Genomic DNA, 14,128 nt, shown 5'->3' on the forward strand with positions numbered 1-14,128 from the left:
GATAAGGATGATACCTACCTCCTATTACTGTAATCAGTCATCCATGAGGATTAGTGAATTACTCCAGTATTCAAGGGATTAGGGATTCATGACTTGAATCATGGAAAACTACTGCTCACCGAAAACTTGGTCAAAGTTTTACTTGGTCAGTTGGTTGCAGTGAGATTGTAAGTTTATTTCCATTGTGTGTGTGTGTGAGAGAGAGAGAGAGAGAGAGAGAGAGAGAGAGAGAGAGAAGATATCTTTGTTGATCGATTGAGTCTGGGTATTTGGATAGCATAAATTCCTCTTCCAGTGTAGGACAAAAAACAAAAAAAAAAACTCTCAATTTGCGAATGTCTACTAAGAAGTTCCATTGAGGTAAATTAAATTTCAATCCAATTTAAAATCATTAACGTTTTGACCTAGATCAATAATAGCATCTCCAACGAGTGACTCAAATCTTTTGTTGACTCCCAATGATCATAAAAGCCAAATCATGTAGTAAGCAACTCATGCCAATTTTAACGGCAACTACCAAATGCTTTGTTGCTTATGGCCTATAAGATATGTGTTTAAGATCATGATAGCTCCATTTACTATACAATAATACAAAACTAAAATCTGGTTGAATGAATGATATTGTGGGCGTCAAATTTAAAATGTTAAAATTGCCACATAAAAAAAAATCGACTTCTCCCATATGTTCAGTTTGACTAATCGATTTACCGTACGTATATATTTGACTAAGGTTCATATCAAGGCTCGTTTTCCAAAAATCAAGATGAAAATTTGACTAAGGTTCATATCATGACTCGTTTTCCAAAAATCAAGATGAAAATGAAAATGAACAAATCCCTACTCGGTTTCACTCAACTATCTCATCAGAAATTATCGAGGTTTGAATTGGTCTTTAGCAGAATGGACATTTTCCTCACCATTGATCAGATGATCAACACGCGCCCAGAAAAGGCGCGTGACTAATGCCTCCTCTATTTCACAAACCATTATTTCCATCTCTACCCTACAGCTTTTACACAGAATAGCAAGAAAATGGGGCACTTGTGTAGATTTCAAGGGTTATTTTAGTAAAAATATCCACTATCTGGAAAAAACCAAGAAAGAAAGAATAAAAGAAAGTCGTAGAAAGAACACGAGGAAGAAAATAAACATTCTATCGAACCAAAAGCTCAACAGAATCAACCACCACTGGAAGGGATTGCTCTTTCTCTAACCCAATATTTGTAATCTCTCCTCTCTCTACATCTATTTTTAGTTAAGTGCGTAGGAGTTGTATGATTTGATTGTCGTTCGACTTTTAGTTTGGCTTTTTCTGATCTTGATTTTTGTTGTAGGAGACTCCTGATCAAGAATGCTATCTGGGTCCTGTAGATCATGCCCAGATCTCGTTATTTATTGATCTAGCCGAATAAAAGATCATTTTTTGCTAATCTCTAGAGGAAAAAAAGGAGGTGAGTTTTGCATCTGAGTTTGTCTCCTTTATAAGGTAGAGACCAGTGAACATATCGAAGCCAAATATTTTTTAGTTCAATTTTGAGATTGTTGGAGAATTGGTGGCTTTATTGTGATTTGTACTCTATATTATCATCTGGGTTCCTGTTTAATTTGAATAAAGACGTTTTATTTGTGAGTAATTAAGCAATTTTTGTTCTTAAAGGATCGTTAGGAAATTTCAAAAGTTACTTTGAACCCTTCTTGACAAGGCTTTCTGCATTGCGGTTTCCTTCACATGAGTTAGGTTTGATTGTTTTTCCAGATGAGAAGGGGATTCATCCACTTAGATTGGAACTATCATCAATAGCAGGTAGCAGGCATGCTATTTGTTGACAGCGGGGAGGATGAGAAGCCGATATGATGGATTGGATAGTACAGGCTTAAAACTGGTTTAGTTGAAATGGGTTCTTCTAGTTTATGTGATATTATTGCCATCCTTTATCACTCATGACATGAAGCTCTGAGAACTATCTTGTTCTATATTAGTTTCTTATGTGAGGAAAACTTTGCGGGTTGTCATTGAAGTTATGATCAAACAAATACTTAATAGGCTCCCCAGGAAGCCGTCTAAGTCAGCAGAAAATCGCGATGGGGGAACCTCTACCTCCTCTTCAAATGCTTCTTCCAGTTTACGAAGCGGTGATCTAGCAAGCAATCCGTATGGGAACTGGAACGCGGCATCTCTTTCTGGCCAGAATCCTACTTCAAATTCAGGAATAAGTCATGGAAATAGTAAGTTTCCTCAAGCTTTAAACTCAAAGCCGAATGGCAATTCAACAGTTACCTCCTATGAGTTATTGCCTAGTTTCCGAGATGTTCCAAACTCTGAAAAGCAGAGCTTGTTCATCAGAAAGCTGAACCTATGCTGTGTCGTGTTTGACTTTTCTGACCCAACAAAGAATTTGAAAGAAAAGGAAATAAAGCGACAGACTTTGGTAGAGCTTGTTGATTATGTCACTTCTGCTGATGGGAAATTCACAGAACCTGTTGTGCAAGAAATGGTGAAGATGGTGTCTGTAAACTTGTTCCGGACACTCACTCCTCAGCCTCGTGAGAACAAAGTCTTAGAAGCTGTTGATATGGAGGAGGATGAGCCGATGATGGAACCGGCATGGCCTCATTTGCAAATTGTATATGAATTCTTCCTGAGATTTGTGGCATCACCAGGGATGGATGCAAAATTGGCTAAGCGCTACGTTGATCACTCTTTTGTCGTAAGGTTGTTGGATCTTTTCGATTCCGAAGATCCTAGAGAAAGGGAATACTCGAAAACTGTTTTACACCGGATTTATGGGAAGTTTATGGTGCACCGTCCATTCATTAGGAAAACGATCAACAACATATTTTATCGTTTCATTTTTGAAACCGAGAAGCATAATGGAATTGCAGAGCTGTTAGAAATATTGGGCAGTATAATTAACGGATTTGCTTTGCCACTGAAAGAAGAGCACAAACTCTTCCTTGTACGTGCACTGATTCCACTCCATAAACCGAAATGCATACCTATGTACCATCAGCAGTTATCCTATTGCATCACACAATTTGTGGAGAAAGACTGTAAGCTTGCAGACACTGTTATAAGGGGCTTATTACGGTATTGGCCTATCACAAATAGTTCAAAGGAGGTCATGTTCTTAGGTGAGCTGGAGGAGGTTTTAGAAGCGACTCAGCCTCCGGAGTTCCAGCGTTGTATGGTACCCTTGTTCCGGCAAATTGCTCATTGCTTGAGCAGTTCACACTTCCAAGTAGGTAGTTTTCCTAATATTACCGTAATTTTTGATCTCATCTTTGTCCCTAATTATTTTATCAATACTTTTTACTGGCATTGGTAATCCTAATTCTTCTCCTTTTTAATTTCAAATACCATTTACGTATAGCAACCTCTATGATTCATACTTATATGGTTATATCCCATGGGGAACTGTGTGTTTGTGCATTTACTATGGCATAAGGTCTATTCTTGATGTGATGTGTAGCTATATAATGGAAGAGAATTTTGACGTTGTGTAACATGACAACCTCACTGGGAATTATTAAAACAGAAACTTCATGGATCATACATTAGAAAATTGATGATCATGTCTTACCCTGAAGGTAAATATGGAGAGATAATGTCGTCTTCCGAGCATAGGATTACATCTTGCCCAAATAAGAATAGATTTCACCACCTTTTCTAATCCTGTTTGGATTCCACAGTGTCCATATTCCTTCCAACTTGGTTACGAGAGGAATTTTTTCATTCCTTCTCTTTCAAATAGGATATAAAAAACAATGCAAAAATTGTAGAAAAGTGCTCACACAGGGTCAGTGGGATCACAAGAGAGCAGTGAAAAGTGAAAACGTATATATACCCAAGGGAGTCTGGAGATTACAATCTTTTCAAAGGCTAAGTCAAGGCTCGCATCAAGGCTAGGCTACAGGAAAATGCCTTGAGGCCTTCTAGTTTGTGCCTTACCCTTCAAAAGCTTACAGTTGGTTGATGGGGCATTCGCACAAGGTGCGCCTTTCCGGCGTATTTGGGCATTGTAAAGAGGCATACACTTTTTCGTAATGGCCTATAGATCTTCACACTCTCACCCTCTCTCTCAACCTGTCAATCTTTGCTTAAAGTGAGAGAGTACCTATTTAGGTAGTATATGTTTCTAGATTTAGTAGCTTTTACTTAGCATTGTTATCGCACTCATTTTTTTTTCTCCAAGTTTGAAATTGGGTTCGCTCGCTTGTTACATAAACAAACCAAGCTTGAACATCTTTTTGAAGCTCGTGTCGAATCAAGCTTGAACAACCTACTGCTCGGCTCATTCGACTTATGATGTTTAAAAAGTTCAAGATACTCGAGATCGGTTTGTGATCAGCTCAATTAAAGCTCGTTCGAGATCGGTTCGTCTCTTAAACAAGCCAAGCTCAAACATATGTTTAAAGCTCATTAAGTTTTCAAATCAAGCTTGAACAATCAACTGCTTGGCTCGTTCGGTTTGTTTATCAGCCTTGTCTGAATGCGTGCTAAAGTTCTGAGTGCTGCATCTTCTCCCCAAGACAATTTGGTGCTGTAGAAAGGTATGTCTAGGTAACTAAGTAAGGGTTAGAAAGGCATGTCTAGGGTAAGGGTTACTTGGTCCTGGATATTTTTATGGTTCTTAAAAGCACAAACTTTCTTAGAGTGGGAAGCAAGTTTCTGGTATAGGACGGGCTGCAAGTTTCCCTACAATAATTAACGTGCAAAAAGTTATGGCTACAGTCGTGTTTGACTATGTGGTACGTTTTAGTAGATTCTGTATGATGATGGTCTGTTTTCTGTAGGTGGCTGAAAGGGCTCTGTTTTTATGGAACAACGATCACATTGACAACTTAATCAAACAAAATCGCAAGGTTATTTTGCCAATTATATTTCCTGCCTTGGAAAAAAATGTGACAAAACACTGGAACCAGGCGGTTCAGAGCTTGACATTAAATGTCCGCAAGATCTTCTCTGATATTGATCCGGAGCTATTTGAGGAGTGCCTGCTTAAATTTCAAGAAGATAAAGCCCAAGAGGAAGAGATTAAGCTGAAGCGTGAAGCCACATGGAAACGCTTAGAGGAGATTGCAGCCATGAAATCGGCAAAGTGATTGTCCCCAAATGGATAACTGCTCAGAGGTCGTCCGACTTGGGAGATTAGAAACAAGAAGAGTGTTGTTGGTACTTCCAGTTTTCTTCATAGTTCTGATTGTTATGCAGAGAAAGAAGGGTATTGTTATTTGGTGGGATGTTGCATTCATTGCGTGCTCACCTTCTTCTGCTTCTACATTTTGCATAGGACTATCGGGTCCCACTGGGTGAGAAACACTGCGTGCAAGGTATAAACTGACCCCATATGAATCTATGCGCAACGACAGCATATCTTGGCTTGGATTAACAAAGATATTTGGGTGAGTTTTGGTTATATGGAGGAAACTTGGTTAGTGACTTGGGCCTTTTTGTTAGGTGTTTAAAGGGGTGACATTGAAAGAGCTTCATTTTGCAGGTATTTATGTGCATTTTTTTTCATAAATTCGGTTTAACTAGTGTATTTTTTTTTTAATGTTCAATTATGTATAATGTACCTTTCTATTATGTTGCTTTTATGAATGGATATCTCTTGCATGAGTCAGCATGACACAAGTTCTTGTGATTATATACATATCTCAATCAGATTTGGTTCAAACTGGCCAGCATTTGATGCTTTGTTTCAAAAGCTATCTACTCCGGTAAATGATCTCATTGGTGTAATATGAACAGCTGAGAACCATCCCTGAAAAACGAAACAATGAAATTACAATTCAGACCTGATAAAGAAGGTTATTAATGATTGATAAACCCTCTAGTTACCACGTTCTTGTCTCAGTTGTGTGCAAGATCCATATAATGCTTGTATGCTCAAGATTCTGGTTCTGGAAATCAGCAGCTTAATCGTGGTGGATAGTATTGTCTTTTTTCTTGAATCAGCTATTACTGGGTTGAAGATTCCGGTTCTGCTTTTCCATGTGTTTCAATCCTATTACGTTGTCTTACAATTTGCCTGTACTTGTATAATGAATGAGTGCTGTTCAGAAAATGTACGACTTTCTTTTTTTGGATTGATCACTCATCACGATGACTCACACCCCTAAAGTTTTCCACCAGACATGAATAATTTGGGTTGATAGAGGATTTGTAGAAGTTTCTTTGATAGAAACAAGTAGTACAGAGAATGGGAAGAAAATATTCTCATGGAAGCAGAAGCACAATGAAATCCAAGGAAATGAAACCTCTCTTCGGATTTTCAAATCCCTTATGTTTTGTGTTCATTTTTTCGTTTTTGTTTATCTATGATTTGGGTGAGGACAGAGATGAAGACAAAAGGAGAGTGGAGGAAATGAAAACAAGCAGCGAAAGACCGAAAACTGAATCAACAATGTCCAGGGAAAGCTTGTGTTGTCTGAAACTCATGGCAATGCTATATAATTAGTCACGGCCGAACGAGTTCAAAATTAGGTTTAAGGACTTTTTCTGAAGAACTCAACTTAGGCCTTATGAAAAATGGCTTGTGATATTTCTCCATTTGCTTAGGACTCTTCTATTTCTCTTTGTTCTTGTCAAGGATAAATCTTCCATTGCATTTTTCATGTGGGTCTGAGGGCTTCATTTTATGCTTTTAGAAACAAAGCTCCTCTCAACTGGTTCCTTCCCATATAAAGTGGGCAATGGGAGGGACAATTACACAGCATGGAAAGCCAATTTTGAGTTCTGATATGGGAGTTATTAAGTGGTTGTCTTTTGCAGAGAGGATTAGGTTTTCTATCCTAATTCGTTGTCCCGTGTCCTAGTTCTGTGTCACAATCTTCCTGTGCTATCACGCCGTCGCTTACTGGGTCGCGTCAAAGTTCTCAACTGATAGCACTTGGAGAATGAGACAGTTGAGACAAAGGATTCAGAGTCCTTGCGGGACACAAAAAGAGGCTAATTCCTCCTCAATGCGTGTTTTGTGTACATTTCTCATCTTGTCTAATACACCTTAATGTGGGTGATATTGCCAGAACTTGATGCCATGCAACTATTAGTTGCATTTACAGTCAGAGCAATTACAAGTCTTATTTCATCCTACCATTCATTAATGCAATTTATGTGTCCTGCATATTGTATCGTTTGTGATATTCATCTGAACGTGTTTTTTTCCCTGTTTTCTCCTTCGTTATTATATCGGGCTATGTTTGGATGCTAGGAATCTCGAGGTGAAATAAGAACATAATTTCTGGTCTCTATGTTTGTACGAAGTAGGAATAAGTATGCAATTCTTAGGAATGATATACCCATTCTTTTACCTTGGATTCCTACCATCCAAATACACCTGCAAGAGCATGGATGGATTTCTTTCTTTTTTTCTTCTTCTTCATCTTCTTTTTTTTTTGTTGCACCCGGTTGATGAGAAGAAACTAGCAGTCAAATACTGTAGCTTTTAGGAAATTCAGAAGGTAATACAAGAAGTGAAGATAACCCAAATAAGCTAAGAATCTACATTACAGGACAAATATAAATTCAAACAATTTATTAGTAGTAAACAAAATAACCATCAGATCAAGAAAATCCAAATCACAACCATGACTTACAGAAAGCTAGCAGTACAAACTACCAACCCTGTCTTTATACAACGAAAAACAGAGAAAAATGATCGACGCACAAACACAACAGGAGCCACCGAAAATATGGAAATACCGAACCAGAGGTCGAAAACACACAAAAAAACTAGTGGGACGAAGAGAGGAAGAATGGTGAGATGAAGGCTAAGGTAGCCAACAGTGCTGAAATGAACAAATCATGAGGGGAGAAACAACTGTTAGCAGAAGATTGATGAGGGGCGGGGGCGGGAGTGGGAGAGGGAGAGGGAGACGGTGTAGGCGAGCTGGCCCCTTCCGATAGGCCGGCCAATACCAGCATTGCATAAATCACACAAGCTGCTGAAAATAGAGTCAATGGTTTTCCAGTTGCCATTTTTCTTCAAAAAAATGAAAAAAGTATAGCAACTGGTGATGGATTATGTCTTTGGAACTGTTAGCTTTATAGTACTTTTGAACTGAGCAGAGGTCATAACCTGTGTAGTAACATGGATTCAATTGCCAAAACAAAATTCTAAATGATACTTTCGAAATGTTGCACGTGGCGCTCGGTGATTGGTTGATCAAGTCAACCGACCAGCCAGAGCAGTTAGCTCCGGACATGTTTATTGTTTTGCAAAATTTGCAATAGTTTATGTAGCCCTTGGAATGATAAAAAATAAATAAATAAAAATGTAGCCCTTGGGCCTTCCCCTATTTGGATTTGCGTGACAAAATTTGAAAAGGTCTCCTATATAGAAATCACCATCACATTAATCTATGAAGATCATAAGATTAGAGTTAGAGTAATCACCGATTAGGGTTTAATTGAGTTGAACACCCTTTTATACTTTCAGAGAGGAGGTGATTTTATTTTTGCTTTTTTTTTTTTTGAGACGCAAAACATATCATATTGGGTATTGATTAAAACAAAACAACATAAAAACAATAAAACGAAACAAAGATAAGAGTAAAAGTAGAGTTAGAATATGATTGCAAGCTTATGTCTTGTCTGATGTAATTCAAATTCTTGTATTCTTCAACCGGTTATTATACTACTACTACTAATAATAATAATGATAATAACAGAGATAGAGATATGGGTAGTCTCACTTTTCTATGTCTTAACGGTCGTTTGACGTTGAATCTGATAAATTAATATATACCCCCACCGAGGGTATAATTTAATATACTGCCTGTATTATTTAGAACAAAGAAATCTGGTAAATTAGTATGTTTCAAAATCCTGGAGTGCCGTTACAGCAAGATATAATTTTATTTTTGAAATCTTAAGTATGTTTAGAAAAATGATGTTGTGGTCGGGGTTAGGTAAAGATGAGACCAGATGACCTCTTATTTTGTCTTTGAAAGCTGTAACCAATCAGTCAATACGCATGCGGGTCGTTTAAACTTAACACATTAATTAGTGCTTCATATTATAAACTGATAAAGTTGAACTAATTGATTACTGGATTCTTTATAATTCGGGTGTCCGAATCAGCTTAAGCGAACCTTGACAATGTGGGTTTGAAGTTAACAACCGGACCATCTTCCCGTGGCTCCGAGAGTTTTTCTTGTTTGTTTGTTTAGAGGCGAGAGTTAAAAGCTGCAGACTTAAAGAAGTAAATTTCTTGTTTTGCTGTCATACTTCCATCCGAAGTTAAAAGTTGTTGATTTGCAATTACTTGGTTGGACATGCACTCGATCAGCATTCCGGATAAGGCCTGACAAATGACAATGAGCTCAAGATCAGGTTTTGGATTGTCTTCCATTAATCATCATCACTGGTTTTTGAAAGAGACACAACAACCTGCATATCGTGATTTCAAATTCGGAAACTGGTTAGGAGTAATAATCAAAGCAATGGTCTCATCATTATAGAAAAAAAGAAAAAAGAAAAAAAACCAAACAAATAATAAAGGGTCTCTGTTAAAGACAGGGGGAGTATAATACGTAATCAATTTTTGCATTGCACAAGATTTGACGCCCTACCTAATGGAGAAAGGATTTGACATGTGGAGGATGATCTCTCATTTAAGGTAAATGAGACCCACCACAGTCTAGACAGATAGAGTTCGACTCCATTGTTCTTAAGACGAATGCGGTTCTTTCAATTTGATGATTGCCTCAACCTAATTTTCATCAATAGATGATTGATTATCAAGATTTTTATAAAATAAATAACTCAGATTCTCTTTTCTCTTCTGTTTTTTTGCCAATATTGCATACATTAGGATTAGCAGGGTGTTAGTATGTTAATTCATAAAAAAATTTAGAGGATATTCATAGCTGTAAACCTCAAACCACCTCTCGCGAGGCTCGAACCATGTCTCCACAGAAGGAGGCGTACCAACTGAGCCAAGAGCTCATTGGCAAGTCAGATTATCAAATAAGACCCAAGTTGGGTGATTATTCTTTTTAGAAAATTAGAAGCCGGTCCTAGTTTTTAGATTCGGTTTCATCACAACCTTGAATAATACTAATTGCCGAACCTAGATAGGCATTTTGAATGGGGGTTCGGTTGTGTGAATTTAGCTTTGTCAAATGTGATTGTAATAGGGTTGTACATGCTTGTGCAAAGAAAGCCTTTTCTTGTAGTTTGTCCAGTATGTGGACAACTAACTTGCCCCTATGGGGTTCCTCTCTCTCTGATGTTTAGGCGTTTTTCCGCCTCTCATTAATAAAATCTTCTCCCTTTTTGTCAAAAAGAAGAAGAAGTATTTGTTTATTCCTTTAGTGGGCTTACAATTGGACTTACCATAGTATTTGTTCAGTTGTTTATTCCTTTAGTGGGCTTACAATTGGACTTACCTTAGATCCTGAGAGCGATCGTGGGCCTGAAGATTGAATATGACCCATTCTGAATCTAGTCGTACAACAGCAGCCCAAGCCCCTTAAATTAATCCGTTAAGGCCCAACAAACTTCGGTCCAGGCCCAATATCTTATTTCCGAGACCAAAAATTGAAGAAACTCAAGAGAGTGACACCGGAGAGAGAGAGAGAGAGAGAGAGAGAGAGAGAGATGTCTGCGATACGGAGAGTGATTCGGAGCCTCAACACGGCCGTGGATTGTCCCAGTCTTACTAGATTTTCTCTTCATCCTCCAAAGAGCGTAAGCTTCTCTTATGGTTAGCTCTACTTCTCGCTATATTTTTTTCCCAATTGTGGAATCTTTGTTTGTTCCCCAAATTGCTTTTTTTATTTGTTCTTTATTATGAGCTCATTTGTCAAACTTTATGAACATACCCAAATGGGTTCTTGATCACCCATTTCGTATTTGAGGATAAAATGCATAATTTTTTTCCTCTAATTGCCTTTCTTGCTTAGTTAGAGTATCAGTTTTCTGCGTGTGAGAAAAAAAGATTGTATACACTAATGAATACACCCAAGTTCTGCTTAGGGTTTTTGACATCAGTTTTGTTGTTTTAAGTGTCAAAGTTGACAATAATACCCATTTTCCTGCTCACTGCAATTGGATCGGTTTGCTGTCTTTTATGTCAGATTTTAGGGGAATCACAGTAATCAACAAAGGGAAGTAGGAGAGAAGTCTTTTGCTAGAGTCTTGATCTGACTAGGTTTTGGAATAGAATATAGTTAAAAAAGAAAGAAAGAAAGCTAATGTAAAAACTCTAATGGGCCAAAAGTGGCTTCACATACCTCACACGTTGATGACCAACTAATAGAAAAGATGACGAGCTATAGATTCCCAAGTCCATTGTGTAAGTTTCACTATGTGGGAGGTTGAGAATTTGTGCTGACCCTCGATCTGTCTCTGATGAGCTATCCTAGAACCGTTCGAAAATCAAATGCTGCATTACTTTGGAGTTTGGAAATTAAGCTCGTGCCTTATGCCTACTTTTCGAAAATCTGCGTATAAAGACACATGACATTATTGGCATTTAAAACTCATCTAAAAAAGTATTAGGTAAAATATTTCTTGTATTGCTTAAGAGATTGAGGTTTTATACTTGCTACGGTGGTCTAAAGACTCATGGTGGCCAGCGTTAGCAGTACTCGGGCGATATCAAATTTTTTAAACTTTTCTTCCTTTTTTCCTCCCTGAAATGATAGAGTGCATTGATATTCTGTTGGGGAAAAAAAATTATAATTATGCTTCTTTTGATTTGCCTCTGACTAGGAATGGGTTTGTGAAGGAACGGCAGATTGTCTTTTCTGATGCTTAAAACACAACCCTTGATGGCCAATATGTAATCCATGTTTATGTGTCTTCCTAGTTTAGCCAGTACTACTAACAAGACGATTGCGAAGAGGCGCTTGTTTTTTTATTTCCCAGGGATATGCTCAACCTGGGACCAACAACTCCATTGAAGAAAATTCGTTTAGTGGTCTTCGTCTTGGGGCATCACAAGGATTTTCTTCACACCATGTAAAGTGCCACGCTGCCTTTTTTGTGGGGCTGCTAGCCTCGGCATTCATGTTAATAGTAACCCAACACTACCAAAAAGGGACTTTTGGCTATTGCTGAGTGGTGGTGGAGCAAGGTCATGTGGTGCTCCAGGTGCATTGAATAAACTCACATGGGAGATACAGTCTAGCTGGCTAGTTACTGCCTCCTTTTTATTTTGCTCTGCTAGTTACAACTTCCTTTGATTGTAACTATATCTATTTGCAAAAAAATGGGAGTTTTTGCCTCATAACGGAAAATGGTGCCCCTTAGATTCCCAATAGGTGTAGATTTCTAGCCAGTATAGTGCGCCCATCTTTAGCTGTTATTTTGTTCAAAATTTCAGATTGGTGTGATAGCCTCAAATAATTGAGTAAAAGGAATTAGCAGCTAAATTTATGAAAAAGTAAGAAAATAAAAAAACTAACTGGGCAACAGACACTCCCATGTGTGTTGTCATGAAGTATGAACAAGGCTTGGAAGCATGGCGCAAAAGAGTTCTGTGCATTGGCCTCAAGGTGACTCCATTGAAGTCAAACACGTAGATATTATCTAACTAGACAGAAAATGTTGTATTTTGTCTGGATGGCAAGGGCTGGTTGACAACGTGATGTCGAGGTCACAAATGGAGAGAAGTTTGGATAAATTACTCGAGCCTTCTGTATGATCTTGCTGCAAGTCCTCTAAAAACAGTAATTACATGCTCATCTGTTCTTCTCATATCAGGTGGAGGTGGAATTTTCCAACGGCAACACGTATAATTTGTCAGCTGAGTTCTTAAGGATCTACAGCCCAGCTGCAGACAGCAAAGTTAGATCATTTGGAGGTGAAAAGGTAACTCTTTGACCAAATTTTTGTACTTACACTGATAGACTATTTAAAATTTCATTGGTTCGTTATGTTTAGTGATTGATCTATATATGTTTATGGGGTTGCTATTTCTTGCCATAATCTAATTGTATGCAACCTCAATATATAGTCTCATGATCATTCCATCATTCACCAATAGTCCTTTTGTTCACTTACCTAGTATGCTTGAACTAGGTGATATTTGGGCGACGGCATGTTGGAATCATGTCTGCAGAACCCATAGGGAACTATGGGGTAAGGTATTTCTACACTTAGAGATTGCTTTCCCACACTCTCGTTATTTCTTCCTCCTTAGAAATGTATGTTACCATGTCTTCTCAGTTATTAATTTAGTGGTGTATTTAAGTTGGGTTACTGATCCAGGATACTGTTCGATGACTTGCATAAAACTGGGATTTACACGTGGGATTATATGTATCATCTTGGGAGCAACAAGTTTACCCTCATGAGAAATTATATTAGAACTCTGAAGAAGCATGGACTCAGTCGGGATCCACCTAGAAGAAAATGATGAGCAGAATGTTCTAGGCGATCGGTCGTTCGATCTCTTGAAGTGATGTGGTTCGACTTGTCACTTGCCTGAAGGAATTATGGGTGTGAAAGCTAAGTGGGATTGGCGTTCTCTCCTAGTTTCATGTATGAGCCGAAGATGCACAGGCACAGGAGAATCTGCTGCCTACAAATTGCACAGGTGCTTCATATGTACATGATTGTAATTGTACTCGTATGAGTTTGTTTTAGACGATTCACTGTGTTAATGATTCCTCATTTTTTCTGTAAATGCTAGCCGATGGGGAGTGAAATTTTTACGTCCCTTCGTTATCATGATTCTTATCGCTGCCTCTTTTCCTTTTTTCCCCATTTTCATAGAACCCTCTATAAGCTTGTTGCAGGTTTACCTAGTTTGCATATTCAGCCAATGTAAGGATTAGCCACTCTACTATATAGTTAGATAGCATGGCAATCCTCGCCGTTTTTGCAATGTAGAAGATACGGTTGAAACTTGCCGGATTGTCTTTTCGTCTCAACCGGATTGTTGCCGGAGTCTCGTCAGAAAATTGGCTTTGTCTTACGGAGTCAGCCCTGAGCTACAACACCGTTTTAGGCCCCAAAAATGCACAAATTTTAGGGGCTCTTTCTACTTTGGTTCCCCTTATAAGAGTCCAACAAAAAATGGCTTCATCTTTACTTTTTGCTTTACGCTCCCGAAAAGTCAGGGCCGTTGATTTACCCATGTTGACATACGATGATGATATAATTGTGAAGATA

General features: G+C 38.2%; 2 protein-coding genes across 4 annotated transcripts; both read left to right on the top strand.

Moving 5' to 3' along the window:
• Positions 1 to 1,067: 1,067 nt before the first annotated feature.
• On the top strand, positions 1,068 to 5,632 carry LOC131336134 (serine/threonine protein phosphatase 2A 57 kDa regulatory subunit B' theta isoform-like). Of its 2 annotated transcripts, none has more exons than XM_058371845.1 (4): positions 1,068 to 1,223; positions 1,335 to 1,451; positions 1,757 to 3,243; positions 4,795 to 5,632. In XM_058371845.1, exons 3-4 carry the CDS (start codon positions 2,022 to 2,024, stop codon positions 4,800 to 4,802), a joined length of 1,230 nt encoding a protein of 409 aa, XP_058227828.1. In that variant the 5' UTR covers positions 1,068 to 1,223; positions 1,335 to 1,451; positions 1,757 to 2,021; the 3' UTR covers positions 4,803 to 5,632. The 2 variants fall into 2 exon arrangements, with proteins under 2 accessions (XP_058227828.1, XP_058227827.1); XM_058371844.1 differs by having other exon boundaries at positions 1,757 to 3,239.
• A 4,915-nt stretch (positions 5,633 to 10,547) lies between these two features.
• LOC131299012 (uncharacterized) lies at positions 10,548 to 13,684 on the top strand. Of its 2 annotated transcripts, none has more exons than XM_058324537.1 (4): positions 10,548 to 10,696; positions 12,716 to 12,823; positions 13,034 to 13,098; positions 13,223 to 13,684. In XM_058324537.1, the coding sequence occupies exons 1-4, from the start codon at positions 10,607 to 10,609 to the stop codon at positions 13,368 to 13,370; spliced, it is 411 nt and encodes a 136-aa protein (XP_058180520.1). In that variant the 5' UTR covers positions 10,548 to 10,606; the 3' UTR covers positions 13,371 to 13,684. The 2 variants fall into 2 exon arrangements, with proteins under 2 accessions (XP_058180520.1, XP_058180521.1); XM_058324538.1 differs by having other exon boundaries at positions 13,034 to 13,093.
• Positions 13,685 to 14,128: the final 444 nt, after the last annotated feature.

The sequence above is a fragment of the Rhododendron vialii genome, chromosome 8a, assembly GCF_030253575.1.
Source record: "Rhododendron vialii isolate Sample 1 chromosome 8a, ASM3025357v1".
NCBI classification, from domain to species: domain Eukaryota; kingdom Viridiplantae; phylum Streptophyta; class Magnoliopsida; order Ericales; family Ericaceae; genus Rhododendron; species Rhododendron vialii.